This window comes from Chrysemys picta, chromosome 21, assembly GCF_011386835.1.
Source record: "Chrysemys picta bellii isolate R12L10 chromosome 21, ASM1138683v2, whole genome shotgun sequence".
NCBI lineage: Eukaryota > Metazoa > Chordata > Testudines > Emydidae > Chrysemys > Chrysemys picta.
Genome location: NC_088811.1, coordinates 349744 through 368526, shown reverse-complemented (window position 1 = coordinate 368526; position 18783 = coordinate 349744). Strand labels below are relative to the sequence as shown.

Genomic DNA, 18783 nt, shown 5'->3' with positions numbered 1-18783 from the left:
TGGGAGAGTAGGTCTCTAGTGGGTCTGGGGGGGTGCTGTGCAGTGGGGGGTGGGGAGATCTGTGTGTGTTGGGGCACTGGGAAGTGTGCAGGGGTCTGGGTGGGGCACTGTGGAGTTGGGGCAGTGGGGCGGTGGGGGGCACTGGGCAGTGAGGGAATCTGTGGGGGGGCTCTGGGCGGGGAGGGGCAGGGCACTGTGCAGTTGTCGGAGGGCTGTGGGGGGTCTACAGCTAGGGGGCACTGGGCAGTGAGAGGATCTGGAGGGGGGTTCAGAGTGGTCTGTGGGAGGGCACTGGGCATGGGGGTTTGTGGGGGTCTTTTCACGTATTCACACACAAAAACGTGAAACAGTGCGCCTCAATTGACTAATAGATCAATTTGGCACATTAGCCAGGAGGAAGCAGACCGTGAGTGTTTTTGACCACAAACCCCATCCCTCCTGATTCGCAACCCCATGGACCAGTGATAGGTGCCTGAGCAGACAAGTCATTGGAAATAAGGAAGGCGGAAGCCAGTGGAAAAACATGAAAGGGGCCACTCTGGTATGACCTTCGGCTCAGGGGCATGCTAGCCAGGAGGAAGCAGATCGATGAAAGGGGCCACTCTGGTCTCACCTTGGGCTCAGGGGCATGCTCCGTACCCCCAAAGCTTACCTCCCTTTTCACGGACTCACACACAAATACGTGAAACAGCGCGCCTCAATCGTACAATAGATCAATTTGTCACATTAGCCAGGAGGAAGCAGATCGACCAAAGGGGCCACTCTGGTATCACCCTTGGGGTCATGGGCCCGCCCCAAAGGGGAAGAAGCATGATGGGAGCACAGGGCCGGGCTGGCCAGTGTGCGTCTGGCAGCTCCCGCTTTGTAAACAGTGCCATTGTACTGGGCTGGGTGGAGCAGGATTGTTCCTGCCGTGCCATGACCCATCTCCCATTGCCCCCGGCCAGCCCGTCGCTCTGAGGACTCTGCCCCCCATGCCCCATGTCCCCATTTCCCCCCTGGGGGACCACAAGTATGTTTAGCACCAGGCCCACAAAAAGTTAATCCATCCCTTTTTGGGGTGCAGGCTCTGGGATGGAGTTGGGGTGCAGGAGGGTTGCAGGCTATAGGTAGTTTGAGTGAGGGGTGCAGGCTCTGACCTGGGGCATGGGATTGGGGTACAGGAGGGGGTGCAGACATGTGGGCTCTGGGAGGGAGTTAGCAACTCAGCACGTTATATAAGAGAAATGAACTGCAGTGATTTCATATAGACATAGAAACTGATAGAAGACACTTTTACATATTCAAAATGTGAGAGGCAGAGTTGGAGGGAGGGGGTGTCTGTACAATATTTCACCGCATTCAGTCTCCTGGCTGGATCAGTAACGTAGCCATGTACAGGGCTGCCCAGAGGATTCAGGGGGCCTGGGTCAAAGCAATTTTGGGGGCCCCTTCCATAAAAACAGTTGCAATACTATAGTAACATGTATTTGGAAATGTAAAAAATAACCAGTGACATACATTCAAAAATTAATTTGTAATAATTTGAAAATACACTAAATACATTATTTAAAACATTAAATGCTTTAATGGTACGTATACATTTGCAATTACATAATGGGCTGTTGCTGGGTGATGGTGATGGTTAGGATGGGGTCGGGGGGGGTGCCCCACCCCTTACCATGGTGCTTACCCCCACTCCTGGAGCCTCAGCGTGCTGCGACCAGGAGCGGCCCCGGACAGCGTTGGAGCCACGGCGCTGCAGTGCGCCAGGGCCGCTCCCGGACGCGGCACGCTGAGACACCGGGGGAAGACGGAGGCGGGGGCAGCCTCCGACATATTCGTGGGGGCCCCTGCGGAAAATTGCCCCACTTGGCCCCCCCGTCTGGGCGGCCCTGGCCCTGCAACACTTGTATAGGATAGAGAGGAGCTGCGTTGATTAAGCTTTGACAGGCTAGGAATTGGAGGCCTGTGCCTTTAAGACCCCAGTCCCAGGAACCCGCCCCCTGCTCCGAGGCTGACATGCAGCGTCCCTGTGAGAACAACAAAAACAGCCTCTGCCCCCCCACACCCCTAGATTAGCGAGCACAGTGTGTGGCTTGTGCCACGGGGTCACTGTTCCCCCCCCCCCCCTCCCTAAACGGGGGTTTTGTACCCGCACGGGGTCTGGCAGTGTCTCTCTCTTCTCCTCCCCCCCCCCCCCCCCCCCCCCCGGCTTAACCCCGGCTCTCACCCCCCCACCACCGATTTTTGCCCTTCAGCCCCTCTTCTGACGCTAGCTACAGTAGCTTGAACCCCCCAGGCCAGTAAAATTCTGCCCCCTGCTCAGACCCTGACAGCCCCCCGCTGCGATTTGCCCCCCTTAATCCTTTTAAACACCCCCAAAGAGGAGGCAGCAAATCGTTAGCAGAAGTAAGGGCAGAGAGAGGGCAGTGGCTACAATGAAGGTTACTGGGCATGCTCAGTTCGACTGAGCATGCTCAGTACACCCAAAGTAGCGAAACGGGAGCGAGAGCACTTTGTGGTGATACACCGGCCGGCCGCGGGTGGCATTGCCGTGCGGGCCGGGCACGCCTCTCCCTGCGCCGCGGCTGGGCACTTGAGCCAGGGTGGATCCAGGCTGGGGCTGGTGGGCCCAAGTCACAACTATTGTACGGGCGGTGTGTGGACAGGAGCTGCTTCTATGGGGACGTGGCGGTACAGCTGGAGTCGGATCTGCACACCAGTGTGTCCCACATGATCCTACCACCACAGCCGGTCTCTGCTGTCTAACGTGGCAGCTGCTGTCCTCCACTTGTTGTGTTTTGTCTTCTAACTCTGTGCAGGAAGCCTTACATACAGCATTAGCTTCATTTACCTCGGTGTTCCTTAGAGTAGTGATTGTTGAGTCGCAAGGGGTTTACTAAGTCACAGAAAACTCATGCTTTCTTGCTGTATGCCTCTTAAAGGTGGTGATAGAAGTGACTTCTGTAAGGGCTGCCTTTACAGAGTAGGAAAGAGTAAAATACGAATGGCATTAGATCTTTTAACTTTCTGTGAGCAGTGTGGTTGGGGATTTTTTTCCTGTCAAATGACGAGTTTTTTTTTAAAAAGGCTTAGCGCCAGTGAAAGGAATCTGGGAATTTATATATTCCTGTCTGTTCACAAAAATGGTAAATCATGCCTTGTGACTCTTACAGACAGCTTGATGCTGTGCTGTTAAACGACTTCTATGCTAGCCAGTTCATATTAGGTTGACAAAAATTAAGCAAAATGTTCTTTATTTCTAGATTATAGTGTGCAGGTATGGTAAGCTCTGTGATTCTGCTTAGACTCCGATGTTTTAAAAATGAACATAGGCACTCCTCTGAGCCACTCGCTAGCGATTCAGGGAGCCTTTTATTTCTTTGGCCTTACCAGTTGGGAGGGAGGGGGAGGTATTGTGGGATTGTTTATTTCGTTTTGGTTTTGTACAGTCTTATTTTATGAACTAAAGGAAGCTGGTTATTTGGTGCTGTTTTTAAAAGATGGCATATATTGTGATGGAGTATTCATTCTGAAAATTGGCCACCAGAGGGTGTTTATAGTGACAATAGTACTTTGAGCAGTGAAAAAAATATTAAAGCATTTTAAAATGAGAGAGAGAGAGAGAGAGAATCAGGGGATAGGTCAAAGATTTCTCCTAAAATAGCTGCTACAACAAACAAGATCTTGGTCCAGAAAGGACCATTCTAATCATCTAGTCAGACTTCCTGCATTGTACTATCCAAAGAACTGCATCAAGTCTATAATTTCTGTTGGAGCTACAGCATAAGAATGACCGCACTGGGTCAGACCTATGGTCCATTTAACCCAATATCCTGTCTTTTGACAGTGGCCAGTGTCAGATGCTACAGGGAATGAACAGAACAGGGCAATTGCAAGTGATCCATCCCATCATCCATTCCCAGCTTCTAGAGGTTGGAGGTTTAAGGACCCCCGGAGCATGGGGTTCTATCCCTGACCATATTGGCTAATACCCATTGATGGACCTATCCTCCCTGAACTTACCTGATCCTTCTTGGAATCCAATTAGACTTTTGGCCTTCACAGCATCCCCTGGCAATAAGTACTAGAGGTGGAGTGTGCACTCTGTGAAAAAGTATTTCCTCTTGTTTAAAACCCGCTGACTATTAACTGGATTGTATGACTCTGGTTCTTATGTTGTGTGAAGGGATAAGTAACACATCCTTATTCACTTTCTCCATATTATTCATCATTTTATAGATATCTGTCATATCTCCCACAGAATCATAGAGCTGGACAGGACCTCAAGAGGTCATCTAGTCCAGTCCCCTTCACTCGTGGCAGGACTAAGTATTAACTAGACCATTACTGACAGGTGTTTGTCTAACCTGCTCTTTAAAATCTCCAATGATGGAGATTTCACAACCTCCCTAGGCAATTTATTCCAGTGCTTAACCACCCTGACAGGAACTTTTTCCTAATGTCCAACCTAAGCCTCCCTTGCTGCAATTTTAGCCCATTGCTTCATGTCCTATCCTCAGAGGTTAAGAAGAACAATTTTTCTTCCTCCTCCTTGTAACAACCTTTTATGTACTTGAAAACTCTTATGTCCCCTCTGTCTTCTCTTTTCCAGACCAAACAAAACCCAATTTTTTTCAATCTTCCCTCACAGGTCATATTTTCTAGACCTTTAATCACTTTTGTCGCTCTTCTCTACGCTCTCTCCAATTTGTCCACATCCTTCCTGAAATGTGGTGCCCAGAACTGGACACGATACTCCAGTTTAGGCCTAATCAGCGTGGAGTAGAGCGGAAGAATTACTTCTCGTGTCTTGCTTACAACACTCCTGCTAAGACAACCCAGAATGATGTTTGATTTTTTTGCAATTGGGTTACACTGTTGACTCATATTGAGCTTGTGGTCCACTCTGACTGCCAGATTTCTTTCTGCGGTATTCCTTCCTAGGCAGTCATTTCCCATTTTGTATGTGTGCAACTGATTGTTCCTTCCTAAATGGAGTACTTTGCATTTGTCCTTATTGAATTTCATCCTATTTACTTCAGACCATTTCTCCACTTTGTCCAGATCATTTTGAATTTTAATCCTATCCTCCAAAGCACTTGCAACCTCTCTCAGCTTGCTGTCATCCGCAAATTTTATCAATGTACTCTGTATGCCATTATCTAAATCATTGATGAAGATATTGAACAGAACCGGACCCAGAACTGATCCCTGTGGGACTCCACTCGTTATGCCCTTCCAGCATGACTGTGAACCACTGATAACTACTCTCTGGGAATGGTTTTCCAGCCAGTTTTGTACCCACCTTATAGTTGCTCCATCTAGGTTGCATTTCCTAGTTTGTTTATGAAAAGATCATGTGAGACAACATCAAAAGCTTTACTAAAGTCAAAATATACCACTTCTACCACTCCCCCCCACCCACCCACAAGGCTTGTTACCCTGTCAAAGAAAGCTATCGGGTTGGTTTGACATGATTTGTTTTTGACAAATCCATGCTGACTGTTACTTATCACCTTATCTTCTAGATGTTTGCAAATTGATTGCTTAATTATTTGCTCCATTATCTTTCTGGATTCAGAAGTTAAGCTGACTGGTCTGTAATTTTCTGGGTTGTCCTTATTTCCCTTTTTATAGATTGGCACTACATTTGCCCTTTTCCAGTCATCTGGAATCTCTCCCATCTTCCATGACTTTTCAAAGATGATCACTAATGGCTCAGATATCTCCTCAGTCAGCTCCTTGAGTATTCAAGGATGCATTTCATCAGGCCCTGGTGACTTCAAGACATCCAATTTGTCCAAGTAATTTTTATCTTGTTCTTTCGCTCTTTTAGCCTCTTCTGAGCCTACCTCATTTTTACTGGCATTCACTATGGTAGATGTCAAATCAACCTTCTTGGTGAAAACTGAAACAAAGTAGTCATTAAGTACCTCTGCCATTTCCACATTTTCTGTTGTTATTGTCGCCCCCTCATTGAGTAACGGGCCTACCTTGTCCTTGGTCTTCCTCTTGCTTCTAATGTATCTGTAGAATGTTTTCTTGTTACCCTTTATGTCTCTAGGTAGTTTGATCTCATTTTGTGCCTTGGCCTTTCTAATTTTCTCTCTACCTTCTTGTATTATTTGTTTATATTCATCCTTTGTAATTTGACCTGGTTAAAAGATGAGGGGAAAAAAGGGTAGGTATAAATGGTCAGTTCTCAGAATGGAGAGAGGTAAATAGTGGTGTCCCCCAGGGATCTGTACTGGTACCGGTCCTATTCAACATATTCATAAATCATCTGGAAAAAGGGGTAAACAGTGAGGTGGCAACATTTGCAGATGATACAAAATTACTAAAGATAGTTAAGACCCAGGCAGACTGCAAAGAGCTACAAAAGGATCTCTCAAAACTGGGCAACAAAATGGCAGATGAAATTTCATGTTGATAAATGCAAAGTAATGCACATTGGAAAGCATAATCCCAACTATATATATAAAATGATGGGGTCGAAATTAGCTGTTACCACTCAAGAAAGAGATCTTGGAGTCATTGTGGATAGTTCTCTGAAAACATCCACTCAATGTGCAGCGGCAGTCAAAAAAGCGAACAGAATGCTGGGAATAATTAAGAAGGGGATAGATAATAGGACAGAAAATATAATGCCTCATATAAATCCATGGTACGTCCACATCTTGAATACTGTGTGCAGATGTGGTTTCCCCATCTCAAAAAAGATATATTGGAATTGGAAAAGGTTCAGAAAAGGGCAACAAAAATGATTAGGGGTATGGAATGGCTTCTGTATGCGGAGAGATTAATAAGACCTGGGACTTTTCAGCTTAGAAAGGAGACTGCTAAGGGGAGATATGATTGAGGTCTAAAATCATGACTGGTGTAGAGAAAGTAGATAAGGAAGTGTTGTTTACTACTTCTCATAACACAAGAATTAGGGGTCACCAAATGAAACTAATAGGCAGAGATTTAAAACAAATAAAAGGAAGTATTTCTTCACACAATGCATAGTCAACCTGTGGAATTCCATGCCAGAGGATGTTGTGAAGTCCAAGACCATAACAGGGTTCAAAAAAGAACTAGATAAATTCATGGAGGATAGGTCCATCAGTGGCTATTAGCCAGCAGGGGCAGGAATGATGTCCCTAGCCTCTGTTTGCCAGAAGTTAGGATACCATTCCTGCCCATCCTGGGGCACCTGGCACTGGTCACTGTTGGAAAACAGGATACTGGGCTAGATGGACTTTTGGTCTGACCCAGTAGGGCCATTCTTATGTTCTTACGTATGACCTAGTTTCCACTTTTTGTACAACTTTTTTATTTTTAGATCATTGAAGATCTCCTGGTTAAGCCAGGGTGGTCTCTTGCCATACTTCCTATCTTTCCTATGTGGTGGGATAGCTTGCTCTTGTGCCCTTAATAATGTCTCTTTGAAAAACTGCCAACTGTCTTCTCTTGTTTTTCCCCTTAGACTTGCTTCTCATGGGATCTTACCTACTGACTCCGAGTTTGCTAAAGTCTGCCTTCTTGAAATCCATTGTCTTTATTTTGCTGTTCTCCCTCAATGATTCTAAGGCAGAAGTGGGCAAACTATGACCCGCGGGACCCTCCTGCCTGGCCCCTAAGCTCCTGGCCCGGGAGGCTAGCCCCCGGCCCCTCCCCTGCTGTTCCCCTTCCCCCACAGGCTCCGCTCGCTCTGCTGCCAGTGCAATGCTCTGGGCGGCGAGATCCTGGGGCGGTGCAGCTGCAGAGCCCAGCCTGACCCAGCGCTCTGAGCTGTGCGGTGGTGTGGCTGGCTCTGGCCGGGCGGCACGGCTGTAGCGCCGCCAGCCACCGCTGCTCCAGGCAGCGTGGTAAGGGAGCAGGGGGGTTGGATAGAGGGCAGGGGAGTTCGGAGGGGGGCTGGTCAGGAGGCATGGGTGTGGATAGGGGTCGGGGCAGTCAGAGGGCGAGGGTCCCAGGGGGGAGGGGCGGCAGTCAGGAATGAGAGAGGGGTTGGATGGGGCCATCAGGGGTGGGGGTTCCGGGGGTGGTCAGGGGACAGGGAGCGGGGGGAGGGGTGAATGGGGCAGGAGTCCCTCGGGGGGGGGGGGGGCTGTCAGGGGGCAAGAAGCAGGGAGAGGGTGGCGGCGGGCCATGCCTGGCTATTTGGGGAGGCACAGCCGCCCCTAACCAGCCCTCCATACAATTTCTGAAACCCACTACAAAAAGTTTGCCTACCCCTGTTCTAAGGAATGGTAGAAATCTATAATTTCATGATCACTTCAGTCATCTCTTTTCCAAGCTGACTAATCTTCTTCTTTTTTTTTTGTCTGTCTTCATATGAAAGCTGTTACATACCTCCTGATCATTCTTGTTGTCCTTCTCTGTACTTTCTCTAATTCTAGTATATCTTTTTTTGAGATGGGGTGACAGTAACTGCATGCATTATTCAAGATGTGGGCATACCATGGATTTATATAGCAGCGTTATGAAATTTTTTCTTATTGTCTATCCCTTTCCTAATGCTTACTAACACAGTTAGCTTTTTTTGTCTGCCACTGCACATTGAGCAGATGTTTTCAGAGAACTGTCAATGATGATTCCAAGATCTTTCTTGAGTAGTAAGAGCGAACTTAGACCCCATCATTTTGCATGTATAATTGAGATTGTTTTCCAATGTACATTTATCAACATTGAATGTCATCTGCCATTTTCTTGCCCATTTACCCAGTTTAGTGAGAGCCCGTTGTAACTCTTCACAGTCAGCTTTGGGTCGTCTGCAAACTTTGCCACCTCACTGTTCACCCCTTTTCCATATCATTTATTAATATGTTGAATACCACTGATCCCAGTACAGATCCTTGAAGGACTGCTTTTTACCACTTTCTATTGTGAAAACTGACCATTTATTCCTACCCTCTATTTCTATTTTTTTAACCAGTTACTGCTCTATGAGAGGACCTTCCCTTTTAAGCAAACTAAGCAGTCATGGGATAAGAGCCTTTTGTTGCAGGAACTTATCAAAGGCTTTCTGAAAGTCCAAGTACACTGTCAACTGGATCACCCTTGTCCATAGGCTTGTTGACTCCCTCAAAGAATTCTAATAGATTGGTGAGGCATGATTTCTCTTTGCAAAATCCACGTTGATTTTTCTCAACATATTGTGGTTATCTAATGTATCTGATAGTTCTGTTCTTTACTATAGTACCAAGCACATTGGTTGAAACTCAAGTTATGCTTACCAGCTTGTAATTGGCAGGATCACCTCTGGAGCTGTTTTAAAAAATCAGTGTTACGTTAGCTATCCTGCAGTCATCTAGTACAGAGGCTGAGTTAAGTGGTAGGTTGCATACCACAGTTAATAGTTTTGCAATTTTATATTTGAGTTCCTTCAAAACCATCTGTTCCTGGTGACTTACGTCTGTTTAATTTCTCAATTTGTTCTAAAACCACCTCTATTGACACCTCAATCTGGGACAGTTCCTTAGATTTGTCATCTAAAAAGAATGGTTCAAATGTGGAGATCTTCTCCACATCCTCTGCAGTGAAGACCAATGCAAAGAATTCCTTTAGCTTCTCCAACAGCTTTATCATCCTCTAGCACCCCAATTGTCAAGTGACCCCACTGACAGTTTGTTTGGCAGACTGCCTGCTTTAGAAGTAGTTAACAAAAACAACAACTTTTTTGTTGCTTTAGCTAGTTGCTTTTCACATTCTTTTTTGACCTGTGGCCTTATACTTTTACACTTGATTTGCCAGAGTTTATGCACCTTCCTATTTTCCTCCGTATGATTTGACTTCCAATTTTTAAAAGGATGCCTTTTTGCTTGTAACCATGTCCATGCAGTTTTCAGGCATTTCACCTTTGACTTTTCCTTTTAATTTCCATTTAACCAGCTTCCTCAGTTTTGTGCAGTTCCCCTTTTTAAAACATATCCAGTCTTGATTTAAAGATTTCCAAGAGATGGAGAACCCACACATCTCTATGTAAGTAGCTTTATGTTTGACACCTGAGGCCCAGTTGGTGTCCTGTCCAGTGTCCTATCTAGAATTGTGTTCATAATCAATATTGAACGGTGGTACAGCAAGCAAATGATAAAAGGCCAAAATACAGGAGATATATATTGTAGATCAGGGGTTCTCAACCTTTTTCTTTCTGAGGCCCATCCAACATGTTATTAAAACTTCATGGCCCACATGTGCCACAGCAACTGTTTTCTGTATATAAAAGCCAGTGTTTTGCTGCATATAAAAGCCAGAAACAACGTCGGGGGGTAGCAAGCAAGGCAATTGCCCAGGTCCCCATGCCACAGTGGGCTCCCACCAAGCGAAGTTGCTCAGGCTTTGGCTTCAGCCCCATGCAATGGGGCTTTGGCTTTCTGTCCTGGGCCCCACAAGTCTAATGCTGGCCATGCTTGGCGGACCCCCTGAAACCTGCTTGCAGTCCCTCCAGGGGCCCCAGACCCCTGCTTCAGAACCACTGTTGTAGATGTCTTATGTGCACAAACTGTAAATGTGCCTGTTCTTCTTCTTCCTCCATTAAGGGTACGCAAGACAAATCAGACTCCTGAAAGGTGTACAGTAGTTTGGAAAGGTTGAGTCCCACTGCTCTACAGGGCTTCTTTCACCTTCTTCTGAAACATCTGGTACTGGCCACTGCCTCTCTATTCTGTGGTGAACTTTTAGGAGAACAAGCAGCGTGTGTGTTGCATGCTTCCAGTAACTGACACAATCTTTTTCTGAGTTCAGGAGCTTCCAAAAAGAATTTAAATTCCCAAATTCAACAAAGGGAAAAAAGTGCACACAAGCTCATGTGCTTTTTATTGCAAAGAGGCAGGGGGAATCCCTAAACTCATGTTCTTGGCCAATCAAGAGCAACTATACACTAAGCTCTGAGCTGTAGTGCCACTCTTCTCTCTCCCACCTGCTTCTCTGCTCTCTGGTGGCATTGCAGCCATTCATTGGTGGCAAGTTTGGAACAGCTGTCTGAATTCTATGGCTAAAGTTTGCTGCTAAAGCTTCACTCCTCCACTGCAAAAGAAATCTAACTTTCTTCAGCTGCATTTTAGCTCCTTGGGAATGTCCTGCCTTTCTTTGTTATGACCATTGGTATTTACATTTATTTTCACTGGTTTGTGTACCCTTTCTTTGCAAATTACCAAGCATACTTCTAGGTGGTATATAAATGTAATTAACTATATGATATCATAGTGTAACTGTCTCTACACTGCAGGTCAACAAGTGGCCCTGGAAGCTCAAGTAATGCCTCTGGCAGTAATCGTCGCCTTCAGCAGACACAACACCAAGTAGATGAGGTATGGCTCTTGTATAGAGCAGCTTTACTATTCCTTTGACCTTGGGAAATCTGACAGAGGGAAGACATATGGAAGTGTTGTGTGGGCAAAGTTTAAAGTTGTCTGCTTCAGTGTATGAACCAAAAGCTAGAATGTCTTCATCATTTGTCCCTCTTGCGATCTGAACTGTCATCTTGAGACTCATTGCAGGAAACCTGTGATATTTTCCAGGTGTTGACCTGCTCCTGCAAAGATGAATATCTTGTGAGCCAATGTGTTAGCTACACAACTCCGGTTGGTTTCTGACAGCGAATGAGCTTTGCTATTTGGAAATCCACAATTGCCCGGGGGTTTCTAGTTGTGTATCAAAACTATGGCAAAACTTCCTGTGTGAGCCAAAAACCATCCTTGGCTGAGACAGGGTAGCACATAACTTCCTTTTCAGAAGTCATAGGTGCTTGTAGTTATGTTCCTGAAAAATGCTACTTTAAGCGAAACAATGTTAAGTGAATCCAATTTCCCCATAAGAATTAATGTAAATGAGGGGGAGGGAGGTGTTAAGTTCCAGGGAAACTTTTTTGACAGACAAGAAAAATACACTCACTCACTATAGAAGTTTTAAACAATTTAATACTGTACACAGCAATGATGATTGTGAAGCTTGGTTGAGGTGGTCTAGTCAGAGGGCGGGATATTACCCAGGGAATGCCTTACTACTAAATGATGAACTAGCACTTGGCTGAGCCTTCAAGGGTTAACACGTTGTTGTTGTAGCCTCACATGGTACAAGGCAGAACGAATGGAGGGAGGAGACACCGCATGGGGTGGGTGTGTGTGTGTGTGTGTGTGTGTGACACACAAACATTGCCCCTTTAAATACACTGACCCCACTCTAAGTACACAGCCTTTTTAAGTAGATCAGCAAGTTGAGACAGCCTCTGCTGTCAGCAAGCTCCCTCTGTCCTGAGCCCTGTCGTGTTCTCCCCCCCTCCTGCCACACAGCAAGCAAGAGGCTCCTGGGAGCAACTCCAAGGCAGAGGGCAGGAACAGCACATGGCAGTGCGGGGAGGGACAGCTGCCCCACAGGGAACTTAGGGGAGCTGTTGTGGGGCTGCCGGTCCACCCTGGTTCCAAGCACCCACCAGCTAGCTCCAACAGGCTGCTCTTTCTGCAAGCAGTGGACAGAGCAGGTGGCTGCCAAACAGTGTTCTAAGGGAGCATTGCGCAACTTTAAATGAGCATGTTCCCTAATTGATCAGCAATGTAACAACGTTAACTGGGACAACGTTAAGTGAGGAGTGCTGCCAACGTTAAGTAAGTTCAAATGCCAGTTGTGGCCTCCATAACTGAGTTTTTCTTATACAGTTCTGACCCTTTTCTAACATGCTAGATTATTAGTGGAATACTTTTGTTTCAGTAGGAGTAAGTTTATAAACAAAGTTTCTGATATTGGAACCCCAAGGCAGGCACTGGGAATCTCCAACTCAATTACTTTGGCCTGGTCTATACTGGCGGGGTCAATCTAAGTCACGCAACTTCAGCTACGTGAATAACGTAGCTGAAGTTGACGTACTTAGATTGACTTACCGCGGTATCTTCACTACAGTGAGTCGACTGCTGCTGCTCCCCTGTCGACTCTTCCTGCGCCTCTCGTCGAGCTGGTGTACAGGAGTGGACGGGAGAGCACTTGGAGATCCGAAGAAGTGAAGTTTTTACCCACGAAAGCTTATGCCCAAATAAATCTGTTAGTCTTTAAGGTGCCACCAGACTCCTTGTTGTTTTTGTAGATACCGACTAACACGGCTACCCCCTGATACTTGACACCATGAAGGAATGAATAACTTACTGTGACTATTAAATCACTGTAGGTGGTTGACATCATGAGGGTGAATGTGGACAAGGTGTTGGAACGAGATCAGAAGCTGTCAGAGCTGGATGACCGTGCTGATGCACTGCAGGCAGGAGCTTCCCAATTTGAGACCAGTGCTGCCAAGCTGAAAAGGAAGTATTGGTGGAAGAACTGTAAGGTAACCATGACTCGAGTATTTCCAATACAAATTAATGTTACTAAGAACTATAAGTAGCTGAATACTACATAAAGGGGAAGAAATCTAGGTGACTTTAACCACGAAAACACATGGCCAATTTCTGTAGCCTTTACTCGTGGTGAATAGTAGTTATTTAAGATTACAACATCTGGTCCTTAATGAGCATCTTTCTTAGGGTAGGTCTATACTTACCTGGTAGTTGGGCAGCAAGCAAATCGAACTTCTGGGTTCGACTTATCGCGTCTTGTCTGGACGAGATAAGTCGAACCCGGAAGTGCTCGCCGTCTACTGCGGTACTCCAGCTCAGCGAGAGGAGTACGCGAAGTCGACGGGGGAGCCTCCCTGCCGCGTCTGGACCGAGGTAAGTTCGAACTAAGGTACTTCGAACTTCAGCTACGTTATTCACGTAGCTGAAGTTGCATACCTTAGTTTGAATTGGGGGGTTAGTGTAGACCTGCCCTTAGTGAAGTAGATGAACTGGCCAAAAGTTGGGTGGCCTGGCCACATTCCTTTACACAAAACAATCTCCAGGACAGAAATGTGGCCAAGGATAAATGAATGTACTAATTTAAGGTGTTGGAGATGTAGGAGGAAGAAATTCAGTGATATGGATTGAATGACAACACAGACACAGCACTACAAAGAGCTTTTAGTCTCTTACAGTCATGTCAGCTAATTGCAGGAAGGCCTGGGAACACACTCTTTATTTGCTGAGAAGCCAAGACAGAGTGTAAAACATTAATTGTAAGGCAGGGGAGCAGTAGTTTGCCCTCTTTTCAAAATGTCTAAATGAGTTGTTTGTACTAAATGATGTGCTTTTTTTTAACAGATGTGGGCAATATTGATAGCAGTTGTTCTCATCATTATCATCATCATCATTGGTAAGCGTTTAGCTAAAGCACCGTTTTGTCAGTAGGACTAGCGTACATGGGGCATAAGACTGTAAATCGAATGCAAAAAGTTGTTAATGTAATGCTCTCTGGGTGTGACTGCTAGTACATAGGTCATAATATTCAAAAGTTAAGGTTCACACAGTAACGCTAACTTAGCCATATTGCATGCTTGACATATGCAGTAGTCCAAACTAATACTTACGCTGCTAAATTAATGTTTGAACGTAATCTGTGTGATGTGGTGAAGTTTTATGGCTTCTGTGGGAACCTTAACTGTTGAATCTCAGGCTCTTGCGCACTGAGTAGAAATGGGATCCCGCAGGAGACTGGGACCCCTGAGTCCCAATCCCAACTCTGCCAGTGACTGTGAGAGTGGCCATGTCACCTGATCACTTCTTTGCCTCAATTTCTCAATCTTTAAAATGGGGATAATGACGCATACCTCACAGGGGTTTCCGAAGAGTAACATGAAATACGTTAAAAGCAACAGAGGGTCCTGTGGCACCTTTGAGACTAACAGAAGTATTGGGAGCATAAGCTTTCGTGGGTAAGAACCTCACTTCTTCAGATGCAAGCCTTGCATCTGAAGAAGTGAGGTTCTTACCCACAAAAGCTTATGCTCCCAATACTTCTGTTAGTCTCAAAGGTGCCACAGGACCCTCTGTTGCTTTTTACAGATTCAGACTAACACAGCTACCCCTCTGATACATGAAATACGTTGAGAACTTTAGGTTTCAGAGTAGCAGCCGTGTTAGTCTGTATCCGCAAAAAGAACAGGAGTACTTGTGGCACCTTAGAGACCTTAACAAATTTATTAGAGCATAAGCTTTCATGGACTACAGCCCACTTCTTATCAAACTGTCTGTACTGGGCTAGCTTGATTATCACTTCAGAAGTTTTTTTCTCTTACTTAATTGGCCTCTCAGAGTTGGTAAGACAACTCCCACCTGTTCATGCTCTCTGCATGTGTGTGTGTATATATATCTCCTCAATATATGTTTCACTCTATATGCATCCGAAGAAGTGGGCTGTAGTCCACGAAAGCTTATGCTCTAATAAATTTGTTAGTCTCTAAGGTGCCACAAGTACTCCTGTTCTTTTTGTTGAGAACCTTAGCTGACGGGAGCTGTGGACATACACATTTCTCAAATTCATCTTTCATAGTATTTCTACATTTATTAATCCTTTAGGCTCCAGGTTCAATATCCTTATGTCACTTTTCTTTCTTGCAAAGCAGTCTAGCCCTCTTCTATTGGGTCACACCCTTTTCCTAATCCCAAAATGGGTACTCCAACCAATCAGACTCCCTTTGCTGTCTTCCAGCCCAGAAGTCAGGCAAAACAAACAACAAAAAAAGTAGGGAAGCTTCATATGAGGTTCCTCCTCCAATCCTCAATAGTGCTTAGATAGCAAGGTAGTTAGGCCAGGTCTACACTGTAAACGTGCATATTTATATCAATGTTGTGCAGGGGTGTATAAAATCCACAGCTGTGAGCGACGCAGTTATATCTACCGAACCCCTGTTGTAGACAGTGCTATGTTGACAAGAGAGCTTTTCCCTTCAACATAGCTACCGCCTCTCGTGGAAGTGGATTAACTATGCCAATGGGAGAAGCTCTCCCATCAGTGTAGTATTGTCTTCACTGAAGCGCTACAGTCCAGGCAAGAGCCTTGATCTGCCTAGCCTCACTTGAGTGCAAGAAACCCCACTGACTTCATGCACTAGCTCTCCTGCTGTAGCAGAAGCCTGGGGGAGGAGGAGGACAGTCAGTTCTCAAGGATTCATCACTGGTGAACAAGCTGTTTAAACAGAAGTATATTGCAGTAGAAGTTTTAAGAGGAAAGAAATTCATGCTCCCTTGTTTGATATCCAGATTTTACTTTTCCCAACTTCTGAATGTTGCCAGATGTACCCTTGTGTATACGATAGCCACAAGCCCTTTATTGTAACTGGTAACAAACCTATAAATACAAATGCAAGTGGAGATGTTTCTGGTGTGTGCAGGGAAGACTGTGGATTCATACTCTGGCCATAGTAGAGCCAGGGAGCTTATAACTAGTTACACTGCTTGGTGTTCAGCTGTTTGAATTTGTGATGTAGCTGTTAAAAAGCTTTCCAGCAGGATTCATTTACTCTCGAGCTCTGACAGCGTATTCATTTCTCCCCTTTGGGCCTCTTTGTACCACAATTTACAGCAACTAATTGTGATGCTACAAACAGAATTGTGACCATAGGTGAGAAATACCCGGTTCATGAATTCTAAAAGCCAGTCCTGTGCAAGAATGAAACTATCATAAAACAAACACAGGAAATTATTTAGAATTTTCTTATGTTGAATATTTTGAGTGTTCAGTAGCTCAAGTCTTTAAATTGCAGGATTGTTTTATGCCTCTTTGATGTGGGAGGGTGAGGGGAAGAGAACTGTTGCTTTTCCAATCCTTATTTTTCTGTTATAGTCTGGAATGTGTCCTCATGAGTTACAAGAAGAAATGCAAACCAGCGGAAGCCATCTCTCTCCTTCAAACCTGCTGTATTCTCAAGCTCTCACCTACTGATGTATAAAGCAAAATTATTTTGATTAGTCATGTGTTAACTTTCTCTGGTTTATAGGAAATGTGCCTTTATTTAAAAGTTACACTCCTAATTTTAAAATGCTAATAAGCACAGCCCACAACTTGCACAGTGCCTTGGTTATCTTGAGTATGAGCTGATGAAGAGGATTTCATGTTTGCGTTTCAGAATCTAGAAGCAATGTATTGTTGCCAGTGACTACTGCATTCTAGATAAATTTGAAGAGTATGTTTGGGTATCTGTCCTTTTCGCTGTCTCTTCCGTGCCCCAACTTAAACGTGTCTTTTCTGACACACTACTAAAGGGGTGGGAACCAAATCGTAAATTTGTGCCTTCTTGGAAGAAACTCTTAACACCTTTGCCATTTGAACAGACTTTGCCTGCCTTGTCTTACTCCATTAATGCCTTCTGACTGGTTGTGGAAGAGCCTGCCACCCTTGTAAACACTACTTGTCGTTCACTGCTGTCTTTTGAATATGCAGTTAAATTCTATTATTGAAGTTCTAAAGATTTGAGCACTGAACCATTAGTGCTGCCTTGTGGTATTTGTGATTAAACACTTCTTTATAAGGTGTTTACATTGTCTTCAAAAGACAGTCTGTCACTTTTTGGTGTCAGTTTAATCTAAAAGAGTACCTTTAAAAATGTTTAGTGTTTGTCATGTAGACACTTACCAAAGTTGGTTTTGTTTGGGGTTTTTGTCTTTTGCCAAAAAGTAGTTCAGTGAAGGCTTTTCTCTGCAAGCCAGCAAGATGTTTCCAGTGTAGAATCAGTGCCAAATGTAGTTTAAAATTTTATATATATATTTATATGTAAAATGTTTGCATTACTTCACACATTGTCTTCCCTCTAAACTAGTCCTCAGGGTGAGTGTTCCTCTAGGACTTCAGGAAAGGCTGGTAACAAATGCTGTTGCCTCTTCCCTCTTATCGCCAAACTTTTTAGGTATGGGTGACTACTCTCCAGGAGGAGGGAAAGAAATAACTTGGTGCTTCACCCATTGAGTCACCACTGTGTGTACTGTGTCTAATCTGTCTGTTTCTAATTTCTTCCCAGTCCTTGTTTCTACTCGTCTCTTTTTTCCTCCCTTACTTTTCAGGGTAGATTTACAAGTAGCTACACTGTGAAATTGATTCACGAACCTAATCAACATAGCCTACTTCTTTGAGTGTTGGATGTTGCTTTGGCTGTTATCATAAAAAATGAGCCAGACTCTTGATGGACAACTACCAGAAAGATGTGACTGAGCACTCAGAGGGTGGCTAAGCCCAATGGTGGATCTGCTCTCTAAGCACCTAGGGAGAAATATTGACCTCTTTACCCCAAAGTACAAGATGCTTTAGACTGATTTTTTTGTGTGTGTAATGAGTGTTGTGGAAAGCTGCTCTGTTGGCTTATAATTAACTATCTAAGGCCTTGCCTGTTTCTCTGAGGATGAAGAGGGAGAGAGGCAAGGATTTCTGTGCCTACTGAAGTACTTTAATTTCTGCTCTACCTTCATCACTGTAGTGACTAAATGTACAAAGTCTCTTAAAATAACTCTACTGTATAAATGCACCATGGACCAGTAACAAAGCTAACTGTACAAACTGAAATCTTATTAACTCACAATTAAGAAAATTTTTACTATTCTGTTTATGCTGCAGCTTTTAAAGGAATATTAACTCTGTGTACTAGTTCCTACACTTTCAGAGGTTTCTAAGTGTATGTCATCAGGCAGGCCTGGGTCCCTGCACTGTGCTGGCAAAGAGGCCTTTGTAACGTTTAATAAAGTGGCTTTTGAAACTTCCTCGTGTTCCCCTGTGTGTGTGTGTGTGGGGGGGGGGGGTTAGGGAGCCAGGGCTCTGCCTTGCGCTGGCGGGGAGGGCGGCTGCGCCTCTTGGGGGGCGGGCGTTGAGGCCGAGTGGGCCAAGGGCGGTTGCCGAGCTGGGGCAGGCGGAGCCCCGCCCAGTGTGAGAGGGACGTGGGGCGGGGCAGCTGGGCGCTGAGGCGGTTGCGGCTCGAGCCCCGGC

General features: G+C 45.2%; 2 protein-coding genes across 2 annotated transcripts in view; both read left to right on the top strand.

Moving 5' to 3' along the window:
• VAMP3 (vesicle associated membrane protein 3) overlaps positions 1-18560 on the top strand; it is a 21573-nt gene extending 3013 nt beyond the window's left edge. Inside the window, exons 2-5 of the mRNA XM_005287056.5 lie at positions 11198-11279; positions 13127-13285; positions 14136-14187; positions 16657-18560. Coding sequence (XP_005287113.1) covers positions 11198-11279; positions 13127-13285; positions 14136-14187; positions 16657-16676 — 313 coding nt within the window. The 3' untranslated portion in view covers positions 16677-18560. The remainder of the gene's footprint in view (positions 1-11197; positions 11280-13126; positions 13286-14135; positions 14188-16656) is intronic.
• Positions 17990-18783, top strand: part of PER3 (period circadian regulator 3) — a 16460-nt gene continuing 15666 nt past the window's right edge. Inside the window, 1 exon segment of the mRNA XM_065575439.1 lies at positions 17990-18010. Coding sequence (XP_065431511.1) covers positions 17990-18010 — 21 coding nt within the window.